Source organism: Python bivittatus, unplaced genomic scaffold (genome assembly GCF_059951505.1).
Source record: "Python bivittatus isolate LINGU-HERP-01145 unplaced genomic scaffold, Pbiv_v1 ctg000330_np1212, whole genome shotgun sequence".
Classification (NCBI taxonomy): Eukaryota; Metazoa; Chordata; class Lepidosauria; order Squamata; family Pythonidae; genus Python; species Python bivittatus.
In genome coordinates this window covers 7,587,514-7,605,512 of record NW_028277058.1, presented here as the reverse complement: position 1 = coordinate 7,605,512, position 17,999 = coordinate 7,587,514, and the positions used below count along the sequence as shown (strand labels likewise).

Genomic DNA, 17,999 nt, shown 5'->3' with positions numbered 1-17,999 from the left:
GCCATTTTTCCGCCCGACACGTGGTCCGCGGCCGTTCTGCCATGCCGCGCCACGCCCAGCTGTCCTCCTGCCGCACTGCGCGGCGCCCGGCCATTCTTGCGCGGCGCCTGGCCATTCTCGCGCTGCGCCGCGCCTGGCCGTCCTCCTGCCGCACCGCGCCCGGCCGCTCTCCCGCCGCGCCGTGTGGCGCCTGGCTGTTCTCGCGCGGTGCCCGGCCGTTCTCCCGCCGCACCATGCCCGGCCGTTCTCGCGCGGCACCCGGCCGTTCTCCCGCCGCGCCGTGCGGCGCCTGGCTGTTCTCGCGCGGTGCCCGGCCGTTCTCCCGCCGCACACCGCGCCCGGCCGTTCTCGCGCGGCACCCGGCCATTCTCCCGCCGTGCCACGCCCAGCTGTTCTCCCGCCACTGACGCGTGGTCCGCGGATGCCAGAACGGATTAACAGTAATTACATTGAACCTTATGGGAAAATTTGCTTCGGGGTGCGACCAAATTCGGAGGGCGGAACAGATTAACCGGATTTACATTGAACCCTATGGGGAAATTTGCATCAGGTTACGACCAACTCGGGATACGCCCAGAGTCACGGAACGTATTAAGTTCGTATCCTGAGGTACCCCTGTATAAAGCTAACTGTATTTTGCACACCCCAAATTAATTTGTAAATGGAGCTACTGCACTGCAACAACTAAAGCAATTATAGGGAAACCATTTAAGTTACTAGTACTGATGCAGAACCCAAGGATCCAGCTCCTTGGAGTACAAAAGTTGCACCTTTTTTAAGAATAGGTCTGCTTCAATGAACTTCAATTTATACTTCATAGTTCTTGCCCTTTTTATATCATAGTTCTTGCCCTTCTTATATCAAAGTCCTCTGAGATGACAGCAGTTAAGCTCGGCTCAGAATCAGCTGGTTTATGAACCAAATACAGGTGGTCCTGGTTTAACGACCACTCATTCAGTGACTGTTTGAACTTACGACTGAATGAGTGGTAGTCACAGCCAGTCCTTGTACTTACTGCCATTGCAGCCTCCCCACGGTCACGTGATTATGATTTGTGATCTTCCCTGCTGGCTTCTGACAAGCAAAATCAATGGGGAAACTGGCAGGAAGTTGCAAGTCATGGTCACATGAGGTCCTCACTTAACAACCCATGTGGTCCTTGCTTAACATGGCAACTGGGACTGCCAGAACTGCCACCGCTAAGTGGCGGGTTCACGGAGTTTTTCGACTTACGATCATGTTGCTTAACATGTAGTTTCCAGTCCCAATTAGCCTCATTAAGTGAGGATTACCTGCAGATATGTTGTGCTTACTTCATGCACAAGAAAAAAGTTAGATGACTGTTTGTTTAAAGAGTTTTGTTCAGCTCTGAAACATTCAATATACTCTCTTTATTAGCTGCATTTTGTGTGGTTAAGAATTTTGAATACAGTAGTAGTTAGTGATTTAATGCTCTTTAAATTATCCTGAAGAAATAAAAAGAACTTTCAATGAACGGATGGATTTTCTGTAAAGAAAAACAGAACATACCCCATTTAAATTGTATGATATTCTGAGATAAGTTCCTTATTTATGCACATGGTAGAACTGGTATAAAAGTACATTACCAAAAAAACCATCTACTGCTTATTTATTCAAATGAAAGTTTTTAAAAATTATAATCTTTGAATCTTCTCAGCAGTTAGATATCAGACATCTTCAGCAACTGTAGTATCAAAAATTTGATAGCAAAGTAGTTTTTCTGTTCCATCTCTGACATAGTAAGATTTGATGAAGCATTCAAGCCATGGTAAGTCATCTATAAATGAAAAGCAAAAATGATATTTTTTTTGGTATACTTTTGTATTTCATAGGAATGAACTATTTGAAAAAGGTTTTACAGGGCTAGAAGGATTAATTTAATGGTCAGACTACTTCATTTGATGGTCACTTTGTGAAATAAATATAAAAAATAATTAGCCAAGAAAACTCAGCATAAAACTCATAAATCTCAAAAGGTGGTTGTGATTCTATCAGACATTTGTACTTTTTAAGAGGAAAATCTATTTCTTACAATTCTATTACAAAGGCATGATTTCAATTTTTGTCCTTGCTCTTACAAAAATAACTTGTATAGACAAAATTATATAGAAGCTAGCTTTTGCCCCTAATTCTCTATCCTCTTCTTCAAAAAGCAAAAACATTAAACATCTTTAATTCAAAAATACCAAGTATACAGTGAGGCACACAAACTACTTTTGCAACAAACATGACTAATCCAGCTGGCAAATGCACAGATGCACTTAGGTTTATAGATCTTTTTGTGAGGCTTATGGGAAGATAAGCATTTATAAAGATTAAAAAGGACAACAACTTACACCATCTGTGACTTGGTTTGAAGGGACAGCAAATCACATATGTGTGATTTTGTCTGACATGGTTAATTGTTGGATACCTATATAAGAATATCTCACAATACAATGTGGCTCTTAGATTAAACATAATGGAAGTAAGTGTCTTGTAAAAAAAGAACTGGACTGCACTATTGAGAATACTCTTCTCCAATGCAACGTACAGTATATCTTCTCTTGCATGTTATGCTTTTCTACATATTCACTCTTCAAGAGTGTGTACAAATTCAACAACTTCACTACAAATGAAAGCATATCTTTTGCTGTCCTAAAGGCCTCTTCTATCCAATTAGACTTAATTCCCAATGTCTTAATCTAGTTTCAAGCACAGCAGTTCTTTTCAATAATCAGTTTTATGGAATTAAGTCCATCAGCCATCACATTCCACTGTTATCTCTAACAGTACTTTCCAGACTATAGGTCAATGATCTCATATACATAGTGAATACCACATCTTCAGATATGATGAAGAAATGACAATTTGAAGGAGAGCTCTCATACAGCTGTGAACAGGGACTTCAAGAAAAAAAAAATAGCTAAATTGTCCTAATATTTTGGGAAGGGGGCATGTGGAAAAAGAGGGCTCTATTATCTTTTCCGAGCACAGAGTGACAATTATTGTCTTCAAAATATTCTACATCTTTGAAGGCAATTCCTTCCAGGAATTCAGTTGCTTGATATGCCCCAAACATTTTTGTTAGGCACTCTGAACTGGATGCACTGGAAGACAAATTAACAAACCAACACAAAAGCATAGCTTTTGCAAATATTTTGTTTCAGTGAGAAAGAGAGAAATTAAGACTTGACTTCCTGTCAAAGAAAGTTTACTAAATAGCAAAATATTTCAGGCAGAACATTTCAGTAAGCTGGTTTTCCTGTTAGTACTTGGCAAGATGATTCCAAAATATGTTAATAGGCATCCTTTGTTATACTTGATAGCAGCTGTTTTATGACATGCTGTAATGGCTTCTCTTTTCCTTATCATGACTGGAAAAGAGTGAGTTATGCAAGTGAAAATATCACCAGGATATCAATAATGACGCTTTTCAACTGATACTTTCTCTTTCAGATATAAATGCCTATAACTAAAGAGAGGCTAAAGATGTTGTCATATTTTTTATTCATTCCAAATGTTTGACAGGTAATACCTACATTTATACATTTGTTGTAGCTTCCAATTACTTTTTAGATGCAATTCAACATCCTTGCTATGATCTTTGCTCGAGTAGCTGAAGGACTGCTTTCATATTATGATTCTATGTTCTCATTCTTGAGAATTTAGAAGCAGTACCTCCCTAGTGTAGAAATGAGGTTACATTGACTCCTTTGCTTATCTTGTCAGAGAGAGGCAAGATCTGTTCTCTATATGGAGCTCCTTGTGCTTCCATTACTCTAGATTAGAGAATTCTAGCTATTGCTGCTGTATTTTGCTTACTCAGAAATAATACCTAAGAATATGATTCCAACATATCTGGTGCTGGGTTGTTTTCTTCAATTTTTCCCCTGATTTCTTACTTCATACAAGCACGTTTTTCTTTATTCACTTCATGTTTCCCCATTCCAAACATCCCATTAGAATACTTCACCATTTTGTGGCTGTTTCTTCTCCTGCAACTACTAATAGCCAAGCTATTATTATTATTATTATTATTATTATTATTATTATTATTATTATTATTATTATTATTAAATTAAATTTATATGCTGCCTGACTCCCAGTGACTTTGGATGGTTTACAAATGATTTAAAACATGAAAAACTTGACAATGAGAACCACAAAGGGTACAGATGGCAGAATAACAAACCAGGTAGAAACAAAAGAAAATAACCTAAGTTAACAGGAAGCTTCAGTCATCTTCACCAAAGGCCTAGGCCAAGAGCCAGGTCTTCAGAGCCCTTCAAATCAGCAGGGTGGGGGCTGTTTGGATCTTGGGGAAACCTTATTCAAGAGGGCAGGCGCTGCAACAGAGAAGGCATGCTCCCGGGGTACTGATAGATGGCATTGCTTAACTGAAAGAACCTGGAGCACGCCAACTCTGCCAGATCGAATTGGCCAGAAAGTTACTGTGAAAGGTAGTTCAGCACCTTCCTTGTTTTGTCCCTCAGCGTACAACTTTCAAGCCTCTCTTGCAGTTCTAGTAGACACCTAGAACCCCATTTAACCTGCATTCCGACCAAAAGCATAAACATGTGACCAGAGCCCTTTCAGGATGTTGTTAATTGGAAAGATGTCAATTATATTCTCATGGATTAAATGCAACTACTCTAATGATTAGATATGAGCCTAACAAGTGAGTTATCCTCAATGAAATGATTAGTACTGGAAGAATCTAATACAAATGTCTGTCTTTACAGAAGGTAACTAAGGGGACTTATTGTGCAGTTAGAAATAGGTAAATTAATTCATTTTCCTATCCTTAGGGTTAGGACAAATTGCAGTATAAAAGATAGATGTAACAAATATAACAGATACATGAATAATAAAATATGCATAATATGAGTAATATCTGCACAGCTTCATCAATATAAATTCCTTACTTAGGGTTTTGCCTGCAGGGCAAAGTTTATTCATGATCCTCTCCATATTCTCTTGAAATATATTATTGATTAAGACCTCAGAAGCTGGAATTTGGAAGAATTTTTTCTGGAAGAAACAAGAAAAATAATGTAGATATTATTAAATTGCCCGTTTTTTCCCCACAATGATTTCATTTTGGAATGAGAACTGAAAGTAACAAAATAGACATTAATTTAATGTTTTAATAAAGACCTTTTATTAAAGAAATCGTTTATTTACAAAAGCGTCCCAGTGCTTTAAGGATACATTTAAAATAGAAAAAAATATCCAGAAGGATGTTCCAGAAGTATTGCAAAATAAGTAAAAAGGCTGATGCCAACTCCAATGCACGTACCCTTCCTGCCATATATACAAAGGCATTTGGATATGATTATTTTTCAACCAATTGTATATGAATTCACCAATACTTTTTAAAATTACTATATAGTCCTTGCTATGCTCACTTTGCTATGAAAATAGCTTTGGCCAAATATAAGTTTAGATTTAATCTAATTAAGTCAAGAGTACAATAATCTACTCTCTTACATGGTCCAGGAGAAATACGTCCAATGTTCCTGTTCCATCATCCAATGTAAACTTCATCACAAAGACGTATTGCAGAGGTACAATTCCTAACACTAAACAGAAGCAGAGCGAAAACTCTATTTAAAATTACTCAAGGCAAGAATAGCAGTAATAATAGTAGTATTTATTAATTAAATCTTAATTATTTTTAAAAGGTCCCATGCAATCTAGGGCTATTGGTTGAAATTTCCTATAGAAAGGCTGAACAAGATCTCAGCTACAAGGCTCTTGTGGACAAACACACACACGTACACTGGGTGTCTAGAATACAAACATAGCATAACTGATCTCAATATTTCTGCTTGCCCACTGAAACAGAGCTAACTCATTCCTTTACCAAACATGATCAATGCTGCAGTGAAAGGTGATCAAAAGCCATTAGAAGGTACCTAACATAGTGATTTTGAATTTGGTGTAAGGTTAAAGAAATACTTCAATAGCTTTTTTAATTAGGCATATTAAACCTTGTTGCCATTGTTGTAGAATCATTTTGTTACCCAGCATTATTCCTAATCAAGGCAGTGGTGAAAATGCTATATATTCTTCAGAACAAGAAAGACTTCCTGCAGAAATCCCCTGCAAGATATATTCTATTAAAAATAATTATTTTGCATGACCAATTCCTATATTGCAGTTGAATTTCCTATATATTGGAGTGGGGAAGTTAGATAAAAATACACCACTAAATAATCTTCAGTGCATAGGCTATTTTTAAATCCCCTTCTTAAAGGGCTGATTTCATCTTGGGGTGGCTTTATGCATAGAAATAGGTGCAGGATATCTCAGAGAATTCCCTTCTTTTGTCAGCCCTTCAAGACAGTCCAGACCAGGAAACAAAAGTTCTAATACTACTTTTATTATAATATTACAGTAAAAGAATCTTGCAAGTCTGAATGCACTTCTCCTGTCCTTGCCTTTATGTTCAAGAGAACTAGGAGGGTCAAGTCTGAGACGCTTTCTCAAATTACATTCCTGCTTTGGATTTATATTTCTCTTATCTGACCATTGTCTTAGTTGCAGCTCTTCTTTCTGTTTCTTGGGGTTATTCTCACAGCCCATTACAGCTCCATTTCTACCCTTGATTTTGAAAATAAGATAAAGTAGCACACTACCAAATTTTTCCCATTTTGTTGTAATTACCAGTGGGATTATAAAGTGCTGGGTCCTGCATATCAGTTGTGGGTCAGCCATGGCAGTCTTATTGTTAATTGTGGAAGAAAGAGGAAATGAAAAGAAAAAAAGAAAAAAAAAACCCTACTTCTATGGAAAAGTAAATTTCTGAGATTACTCATCCAATAAATAACTGCATCAACAGACTTTCATGGACAATGAATATTGCCTAAGGAAGTAAGATTACTCATCTTTGCTTACATTTCTACTTCACTTTTATTGTCTATGCAAAAATTACAAATGATAGCAGAAAAACTGACAGATGCAAACTTGTAATACATTCCTTGCCAGGACACAATGCCTACAAGTGATAAAAGCAAATGCATAGTTAGGCAAGGGTTGTTTTGTTGGTTAAAGCTCACACTTGTTGAGGTATCTGGAAGGGTCAGTATTCTGTGCTATCATTTCTGCATCCACATTTCCACCCTTTGGGATTTAAAATCTTTCCATCAGCAATGTAATCAAGAATAACTATTTCTGCTTTCCAGAATGGAAGGTGTGATATATGTTGCACAAAACATGGCATTTTAAAGTCTAGCAAGTATACTGTGCACTGGAATATAATGCACAAAAGCTTGTGCTATAAAGACTTAGCCTATAAGCTTTCACAAGGCTATTCACTGATTTTGATGGAATAATGTAATTATTTGCAAATCACTAACTCTGCTTTGGGTTATACCTATTTTCTATTTCTCTCTGGACTACATATGCCTCATTTAAATAATACTGGAATAAACATTTAGGAAGATAAAAGGCTGCATGTTTGTATTTTCTGTCCTATGTATGAAGTACTTTATTTATTCCTATTGTATTATTTAGTTTAGCTAAAGATGTCTTCTCCTTTTTTCACCTGTGGATGTTCTATATGTTCAACATGACCACCTTATGGAATTTATCATATAATTCATCTTATGAGCAAGACAGATTTAGGTACTTTCTTCCACATTTAAATAATTTGGCTACTTTAAGTTAAGTGCTGAACGAAAGTACAATGTTATCGAATAGCAGAAGAACGTCACATCACCTTGTGCTATAGAAGTGTGTTCCCATGACGGATTTTCCTGTGCAGCAAGACAGCTCAGACTTGCTAAGACCTTAGGATCTGAACAGTGCTTGCACCTAGCATTTGGAACAAAATACTGGTTAAAAGAGTCATCTTAAATCATAGAGATTCATCTGGTCTCAACATCATAGTAGTTGATAGGAAATTTCCTGCTGCTTTATAGATTTTTTTTTTTTTTTAACAAAGTACTGGAAACTAATCTTTAATGTCTTTTATAAATCATTGTCCACAAAAATAAATCATTTGGCCACACAACTTGAAGGAACATGTAGAGAATTGGACGCCAGGTATTCCTAAAAAATCCATTTGCTAATCACTAGTTTTATTGCTTAATTATAAAACTGTATTAAGGTAATAACTCTTGTACTATACCATGTAAAAATGTGATAGAAAGGATAAAGAAATGATTCTTCCCATATATTCTGATATGTTCCTTATGATCATCTTCAGAGGATCTTCCAGGTGCCTCATGTTGAGGTGCAAAGTTGCTAGCTGGCTGTGGGCCTTTTCTGTCAAAGCCCCTCCCACTTTGAAATGCCCTCCCCAGCAAGATATATATTTTTATTTTATTTTATTTTATTTTATTTTAATTTTATGCTTTCGGATCAGTGTTGACTCCTGGTGATTGCCTGGACTAGTCCCTATAGTTTTCCTGGCAAGGTTTTTTGGAAGTGGTTTGCCATTGTTTCCTTCTTCCTAGGGCTAAGAGGGAGTGACTGGCCCGGGGTCACCCAGCTGGCTTTGTGCCTAAGGCAGGACAAGAATTCACAGTCTTCCGGTTTCTAGCTTGATGCCATAACCACTACACCATGGCTCTCAGATATATCTGGCACCAACCTTATTGTCTTTTCAGCACCAGGCAAAGACACTTGTACTCTTCCAGGCCTTTTAATGTATTAATTCTGCTGTGATTTTTAAACTTTTTGTTGCTTTTACTTTCTGTTACTGTGTTAATGTTTGTCTTGCTGATTTTATTTTGTATTTTTTGTACTGTATGTTTATAAATGCGGTTAATGAAATTTATTAATTGTTTACATCTATTACTTGTAATTATAATTTTTAATTGTAAACTACTGGGGTCATTTTTAATGGGAAACAGTAAAAAAAAAAAAAAAGGAAAAATACATACATACATACATACAGGTTGGTCCCTTTACCTGTGTTCCAAAGAGATACCGATAAGGACCAGCACTGTGCAAAGCATGGGAACAGTGGAGTAGCTATGCCACTTGTAAGACTTGGCCACTTGATTTGGAAGTGGCTGCCAGCTCACTCCACAGGAAACCACTCTGACAGGCCCATATATGTAGGCACAGTTGGCAGTAGTTTCCAAAGCAGCCACACAACCCTTGTGAATTATATTGACGCTTTAACAAATCTGTTGAAAGCTTTGCACAGTTCTATGGCCATACTACCTTGAAACGTCCGATCTTGTGTGATCTTAGAAGGTAAGGAGGGTCAGACCTGGTTAGCACTTGGATGGGAGACCGCCTGGCAATACTGGGTGCTGTAGGGAGAGCCACTTTGGTGTAGTGGTTAAGGCACCAGGCTAGAAACGGGGAGACCATGAGTTCTTGTCCTGCCTTAGACACAAAGCCAGCTGGGTGACCTTGAGCCAGTCACTCTCTCTCAGTCTTAGGAAGGAGGCAACGGCAAATCACTTCCAAAAAACCCTGCCAAAAAAACTGCAGAGACTAGTCCAGGCGGTCGCCAGGAGTCAGCAGTGACTTGAAGCATGAATAAATCTTTCAGACTAACCTTACCTCATGTTTTAATAGAATAATTTTCTCAGTAGATTGCTAGAATGCTGGGATCAATATATCTTGATTTTAGCAAAGTAAAGCCACCCATGATATTCATATTTAGGAAAGACAACATTATTGAAAAGAAACAAATATATAATACAGTGGTAAAGACTAGATTGGGTTAGGGATACTGACTAGTGTACACTCAGTGAATGACACTGGGACAGTCAATTCCTCTTGAAAGTCTACCAACCTGGTGGAGATAAAATTGATTTGACTACCATGAGGATCACACTAAGCCACTTGGAAAAACTATAGCCCCAAATGGGTAAATCACTGTTTTTATTTTTTTTAATGTTTTCCTAAATTATTATATAACCTTTTCTATGGCTAACATAAATTGGATGACAAAACTGTAGTAGGTGGAACACCATGATGCATACAGTTTAAGCTATAGTTTTTGATTTGCTCATTATGTGTCATCAAATCATTGTCAACTCTTAGTGACCACACAGATAGATTTTCTCCATGATTGATTTGTTCAACTACAGGATAAATTAAACTGAACCACATAGCCTAAGCTATTTGTTATAGTTAACAATTTGCTCAATTTATTCTTAATATAACTTCCCAAAGATTTTGTACTTAAAAGATCAGAGGTTGAACCATCAGCATTTGAATAAGGAACAAAGCTGCATATGCATGAACATATTAATTTACACTTATGTTTGCATTTACCCATAATACTGCATGTTTCCTTGCCAAAAATATGGAACTGAAAGATCCAATAGCACAAGACAGTCTTCTTTGGATGTCACTGGTATAATTCCTTTAAATGTTTTAGAGAACTTCAAGATTTCATTCAGAGTCCCTCCTATTAAAAAAAAAAAATGAAAGAAAATCTTGATTATTTAAATAAAAGTATTGTATTAGCTAGACTATCACATTAATCCCTGACCATCAATGCATGTGTAGTTTGTGGAAACAAACGTATATTTCACGTGATAAGTAGAAAATAAGGCCAGATATGCAAGCATTTCATAGTTAAAAGTATTGTCAAATGTTAAAATATAGGTCGGCTTTTTAGAACTCAATTCAGATTATTGTTTTGATTTTTTTTTAATAAAAAATCTCAGCATACCATGCAAAATGTTCCTAACCATAACCATCACCAATTATCCTCCACTATGGAATAATTCAAAGCTTCCATATATTGGAAAAGGAAACTGCACTACATGCAATTGACTTAAACCAACAAATTCCAAATGATTTCTCCCAGAAGTTCATGAAATATGGAACACTGTAGGAACTGAATGAGAATGGCTATAGGTGATATGTTCTTGCTGAGAATTCTGGGAATTAATTAATATGGCTGGAGAGTGTCCAGCCTGGGGATGGCTGCATTAGAAATTCCAGCAGAACTCAAATGGGCATATTCCCCTGTCTAGCTTCCAGTATATAATAATGTGTCCCCATCAAATTCTGTTTAGATCACAACACACTTGAATTTTCCACAAATGTTAGTCACTTCTGTTAATGCTAAATATGACATATAAAAAGCTGCCATGAACGACACATTTCAGCAGGAAATTCTCTTGCATCAGCATACTTAATGACTGGGAACTTGGATAATTGCCTTTCTTTTTAATGATCATCATCTTATTTATATTTGTTTATTTACTCCAGTTTATATGCTGGAGACTCTGAGCAGATTACAGAGAAACCAATGCCAAATAGGATTATAAACAATAAAAAACCAAATGCAAAAGCAACTAAATGCCATCCAAGCCAATACATCTACGTCTCAGAGGTGGTATGACCTTCCAGACTGTCCCTAAATGCCCTCCAGAAGTGCCAGGTTTTATATGCTTCTATAAAAAAGAAATATATTGCAAGACCTTTCCTTTTAAGTATGAATACAATTGTATCTATGGGAAAATACTGACATCCAGAGGATGGTTAAGTTAAAAGTATGCTTGCAGTAAGATAGGCATTCCATCCCACATTTTAACCAGCTAGAAGACTTTTTTGAAAAGAGGAGAAAATGCAGATTCTAATTAAAAATTATATATAAAATAGATTGATACAACTGATATTATATATAATTATATATAATATAGATATAACTAAAAATATTTTAAAAGTTTCTGATTGTATTTGCGATATGGTGAATCCCTCCTAAGATCCTTATTCTTCTTGTTATGGTTAATCTTCCTACTCCTGGAGGAACAGAAAGAACTACATCTGAGTACATCTTTCATTTTCCTCTTCTTTCTTTTTGTATTTTAATCTTATTTACAGCACAAATAATTTTACAGGAAGATGTGAAAGGATGGCTTCTGGAGGAAGAAATGGAGGACTGAAGATGCCTCCATAAAAAGTGAAGCTGACGACCATGGTGGAATGAAGAGCCTCTTCAATAACTCCCCTTCAGACAAGGAGAGAACTTAAGATTTTAAAAACTGGACACTAGAGGAAACTAAAGATTACAATTAAAGGGGAAGAACACATCAACTGGACCTACAATTACAGAATGAACCATTGGACATACTGAAGGATATTTTGAACAATGGACTCAGAAATTAATTTTAACAGTGTCAGCAGAGACATCTGCCTCTATGAAGAGACTATGTCTACCAGATGCTATGGAAAGGAACAAGTTCTACTTAAAAGATCAAGACTGAGTTGAAAGTGGATTTACAAATGACAGGCTACAAGAAGACATGGAAAAAGATGTTACACTGGACATACAAAAAATACTGGCTGATACCTTAATAATTAAAAGGGATATACAAAGAATAAACCAAGAGAGTGACCTGGATAATTTTCCTATATTGGAAAAAAGAGGCTTGTTAAAGTTTTGAAGAATCTTGTGAGAAAGGACAAAGAAAAACTGAAAAGAAATAATGTTCTATGACATTTTTGAATGGACTAAAGATTAAGTTTGTTAGAAGTAAAAGGAAGGAATATAGTTGATTTATTTGATCAAGGGTAAAACAGATACATTGTTACCTTTGGTAACCCTTAGTGGACTTTTGCTGACACCAGGACTGGAATGACAATGTTTTATGGATTTGTTTATATATAAGAGATGGGGTATGGGAAGAAGAGATCATTTGTTGTATTTTAAGAGGAGGTGATAAGTTACTAAAATTGTTTTTATTTGCTGTGATGAAGGTGAGAAGTCACTCTTTATATATTTATTTTATTTTTCTTTACTACATTCTTACTTTTCTTTTTTATTTCTTTTTCTATTTTTTTTCTTTTCTGCACCTTTTACTCTTTCCTTTTATTCTTTTTTTAGTTTGTATTTTCACTGTTGCAGTTATAATCTTTAGTAAAATTACTATTAAAAAAGGGAGATGTGAAAGGATATACAGGTAGTCCTCATTTAGCAACAGCCTCGTTTAGCAACTGTTCACAGTTACGATGGTGACGAAAAAGTAACTTTGTGACCATTCCTCGCATTTACAACTTTCGAAGGTCTGTAAAGCTAAGGAAAGTTGAAGTAAGATCATAAGCACAGTCATGGTTTCACTTAGTGACCACTTCCCTTAACAACCAAGTTGCTGGTCCCAATTGTAGTCACTAAACAAGGTCTACATGTATTGGATAGATTGCAAATACACTGAATTGTAGTTTTAATGAACCATAGGGGAGGAAGGGGATATCCATTATTCCCAAATCTCTGTTAAATATGAAAATACATAATTGCAGCTATTTATATAATTTGCATAATACGATATGCAATCAAAACAAGGCATTGAGTATATACACATTATTTCTATCATTAGATAATGCAAATGATATAAATTATCATGTATGTAATAAAATTAACATAAATTAATCTGCCTCATCTACACTACTTCGGATGCAATGGACTTGTTGGTTATTTTGAGTGTATGTCCACATAGAATATGTCCATTGCATCTGAAATCTGCTAAATAGGGATCCATTATATCAATGTTTCACTATACATCATTAATTTTGGACACAGTTGAAGATGAGAGTTTCTTAAAAATGAGAGAAAGAGACACAGAATAAGGACATAAGCCGATAAGCTTATAGATCTGGCATATTCTATTTTCCATATTTTCAAGGACCTATATAAAGTTTATATCCCAAAAACAACATGGAAAAAAAGATGGGCTCCTGTGTGCTCATGTACTGAAAACTAAAAATGTGTGTGTGTGTGTGTGTGTGTTTGTGTATCTATATCTATATATATCTAATGTATAGAACAATTATCTTGTTAAATTTTGTTGGCTTGTTAGAAGTATATGAGGGTAACAACTGACACACACAAATGTTTTTAGGATTAGAGACTATTACAATGACCAATCAAATATACAGAGTTAATTAACTAACCTTCTAGGAAAACTAAACTGTCCTCTGGGTTTTGAAGTAGCTCGTTGTGTTCCACAAAATGAACAGCTACACGCCGCTGTCCCTGATTTTCAGTATCCCACACAACAGATTTGCAGAACAATATACTTTGCAAGTCTGGATCTGAACATGTAGCTGAAGCTTCTCGTAAAACTGAATCAAGTTCAGTCCCATCTGGAACTTCTTGCCTGAAACAATTATAGCTCCAGGTAAACACCAAAAACCTCCTCAAAACGATTCTCCAAGAAATACAATATGGAAAAACTGTAAATCAGATAACTCAACATTTCCACGTGCATGTTGGACAGGCTGCAGCATTTTAAGGCCTTGATGTGTTACCTTGTACCAAGCAGTATAAAACATAAAAAAGACTAACAGGACTAAACCGCCATAAAGCATACAAGGGTAGTTAAAAGAGAAAAGGCTTCAGACCCACCTAATGTTTGAGACAGTATATTGATACAAGTAGACTGGTAACATCATGCTGGACAAAGAGTTACACAACACTATTTCTACCCATAAGACATCCCCTGATATCTGATAGGGCCATTGCACAGCTGGATTCCTGCCTGGCCATATCACTGCCCTTACACAGCTCCCAGAAACCCTATAAGTATTAGCCACTTCCTTCATCTGGTGGGTTTTCTGAATAGGGATCTGTACAGCTGCTTAACTTGTGGCTGCCATTTCATTTGCCCCCAAATGAAAAGAGAAGAACACATTTAAGTACTTATAGACTTCACCTATCGGATTGTTGAATCTGCAAATACCATCCCTCAGTGATTTTCACAAATGTGTGTATCTGTGAATTTTTAAACAGAAGAATGTTAAAGGTATATTGGCACATATTTAAAGGTAATGTCTCCTTCAAGCAGAACTCAACTCTTCATGACTTCCCTGGATACATCCACGCAGTTTTCTTGGGGACGGTATGATTTTGCAAACAACTAAAGACCTGGATTTTTTTTTATACTTCCCAGTCTAGCCTGAGGTCCTGGTATTCTCTAGTATTATCACATTCAAGTTTTAACTAGGCCTAATCTTCTTAGCTTTTGAGGCTAGACCAGGTCAGCCAGATGCACCTAGAAGTTAGCAATCCCTGGCTAATCTCAAAAAATAAGATGAATCTGGCCAGGTTACTGCCTGGAAGACAGACAGCCTGGACATTTCAGGATTGTAAGGTAGATGAGAAAGTCAAAAAGCATCTAGGAAAAAGGCAGTGGCAAACCTCTTCTCTATCATTCGCTTGATTTTACTGTGTATGTTTTTATTCAAATTGTGCCTTTTAATGTGTGCTTTTATTGTAAACCACCAAGAAAGCTTTGGCTATCGGGTAGTTTAAAATTTTTAATAAATAAATAAATAGATTAAAAATTGAATATAGAATATGAAAATAAAGGCCTAATCTTATTGTATGTTCTAAGTTGCAGGGCATTAAACATATAATTTTACTTCACCCTGTAAACAATAACTCCAAAGGCACCAGCAACTTATATCTGTACCAATATCCAGCCACTTGGACACCTACAATGAATTGCACTGGGGGCAATGAAGTTTAACAGACTGATGGAGTTTCTTAGGTTCGAATTTAAGCATCTTAGCTCTGATGCGATAGTGCTGGGGAATCTTGCTCATTCTGATAGTATTCAGCGTAGTTACATCAAAATGCTGGTGATCCGTTAATACTATAAAACAATGAAACATAAAAAGCATTTGGATTAACATGAACAAATACAAGCACGAAGGACATTATCAGTGATCCATTAAGCAACATTTGATAATTTGTCCTATTTTCCCCAATTTCTCCTTTATTCAATAGCATTTAAATAGCATATTAATTAGTATTTTAAACATTTACGTTTATATTTTGCTCTTTACCTATATAGGCCACTTAAAAGTATGTGCTCTCTTCAACTAGTGGTTAACGTACAATAATAACAACATCTTGGATTACAGGTAGATAAACTTATTTCCAGTCTATTACACATTCACATGTGTTCATAAATTCTCCTATTTAATTTCTGCACTCTTCTGCTTCTTTTAATATATGGATATACCCCACATTTAAATAAACATTTATATTTTCTCCTAAAATATGCATGTGCATTGTTTCTTATATTAGCAGAGTGTCACCGCATCCAAGAATTTTGAAAACTGGTGGATAACTAGGCTTTGTTTCACAATTTTGTTGGTGGAGCAGATCAAGTTTACATTAAGATTTGCAACACATCAAATTATTCAAACATTACGAGCTTTTTTTCTATTTTATTTTTTAAAAATTCAAACGTTATGAGCTTGAATAAAATGCTTTCCTAGCCAAGCAGAAAAGTATTTCTGCTCTTCTAAGGCTCTCCCCCCATTTTCTCCCTTATTATAACACTTCCTGCTGATACATTCCATGTTTTTTTTTAAATATCCCAGAGCCACAGGGAAGAATGGGCAGGAAATCCTATTATAAGAGAAGTGCTCCTCTGAATCCAAAATATGCAGAAAACCAAATGTGAAATTCCTACCTGTAACAGACAACTGCTGACATCTTTCTACACAGGATCTTACTTGGAAAAAAGGAAAGGAGAAATTCATTTTCTTTTTTCCACCACTGTTTTACATGAACAACAACAAAGAAAGAGAAGTATAACACACAGAGATGGAAATGTACTGCAGTAAGGTAACAGAATTCTATTCTAATTAATAATACACATATTATTACTGATCCTGCAGATCTCTTTTCAGATTTGTTTAGCAGCACTGCGTATGCGGAACACCTATTCCAACTTACAGAGAATGTAATGCAGTGTGAAATAAGTGATTCTAAGTTTAAAATTCTACTAATGAAGAGCTTTGCATACTTTCTTGGAATTCTTTTTTTTATTTTTAAGATAGCAGTACTACATATAAATTCAGAATTCATTTAGTCCTTCATATTAATGTACCTATTCATTACATTTATTCTGCTGGGAATAAACTTACAGCACAGTACAGTTCTTACCAAAATGTACTAGCTTTTCTTAATACTTTTACCATGCATTGTGGAAAGAAATAGTAGTGGGTTTAACCACATTACAAAGATATGGATCTGTGATCTTCCAGATGTTGAACTATATTTTTCAGTTATCTTTTACACTGCTGAACATGCTGGCTAGCACTACTAGAAACTCTTGCTCAGGAAAATTTTGAAGGCACAGGCTTCTCATTCTTGCCCTATAAATATATGAAAATGATCTATTTTAATTTTTAAAAACTTACATAAACTATAAGAATTTTCAAGCTCTGGAGAAGTTCTTTCTGAACCCTCACTTTCTGTCAAGTCTATAGTGTCCATAAATCTGAAAATGAAAGAAAAAAAAATGAAATATTTTAAGTAAATAAAGTTTAGCAGATTATTAAAAAAGGAGATTTCAGTTAATCCCAGGGAATGTCATTGCCTGATGATAAGTATAACAACACTTTAATAATAGCAAATGTTGATTGTGCCATAACATTTTTCACATCTCTAAATTTACATGCTATTGTTTCCAGAATGCTAGGCTCAGATCTAAAATATTAAAATACAAGGTATTTTGGAAGTGTGATGTTGTATGAAAATCAATACAATATCGTTTTCACATGTGTTACTTGGCATCTAACAAATTACTCATTTGGATGTGTTTCCTACTAAGTAAATGTTGATATATACTCTACTATATTAATGCAGCAAGCATGGTGCTTAAATTCAAATATAACTACAGATAGGATACCCTTTTATTACAGGTCAACAAATTACAAATGCGTGCACACACACGCATATACACAAATGGGGGGGGAGAGGGAGAGAGAAGCCTGGGGATACTTAAAAGTAATGTACAACAACTTACAACAGAGTAACTATGCTATAACTGCATTTAACAGTGGCATGAGCAGAAAGTAGCTGTGGACTCATCTTCCTCTTTTATCCTCTACAGCCATTGTGCTAAGCAGAAGCCCACCCCAGAGTGGGAGAACTTATCTTATTCTACATGCCCACCTCCCAGAAGTTCTGTCCCAGAAACCCACAGTATATCTATCACTGAAAATTCTGGGAGCGGAAAGTCACACAGAAGCATCCAGATTGGAAAAGGCTAGTG

General features: G+C 36.0%; 1 protein-coding gene across 2 annotated transcripts in view; it reads right to left on the bottom strand.

Moving 5' to 3' along the window:
- Positions 1–1,376: 1,376 nt before the first annotated feature.
- POT1 (protection of telomeres 1) overlaps positions 1,377–17,999 on the bottom strand; it is a 58,401-nt gene continuing 41,778 nt past the window's right edge. For both annotated transcript variants that reach the window (XM_007430268.3, XM_025167951.2), the window contains 9 exons: positions 17,143–17,222; positions 16,410–16,451; positions 15,425–15,581; positions 13,879–14,084; positions 10,249–10,384; positions 7,727–7,821; positions 5,494–5,585; positions 4,929–5,034; positions 1,377–1,798 (listed from right to left, as the gene is read on the bottom strand). In XM_007430268.3, the coding sequence (XP_007430330.1) occupies positions 1,689–1,798; positions 4,929–5,034; positions 5,494–5,585; positions 7,727–7,821; positions 10,249–10,384; positions 13,879–14,084; positions 15,425–15,581; positions 16,410–16,451; positions 17,143–17,222 (1,024 nt within the window). In that variant the 3' untranslated portion in view covers positions 1,377–1,688. The remainder of the gene's footprint in view (positions 1,799–4,928; positions 5,035–5,493; positions 5,586–7,726; positions 7,822–10,248; positions 10,385–13,878; positions 14,085–15,424; positions 15,582–16,409; positions 16,452–17,142; positions 17,223–17,999) is intronic.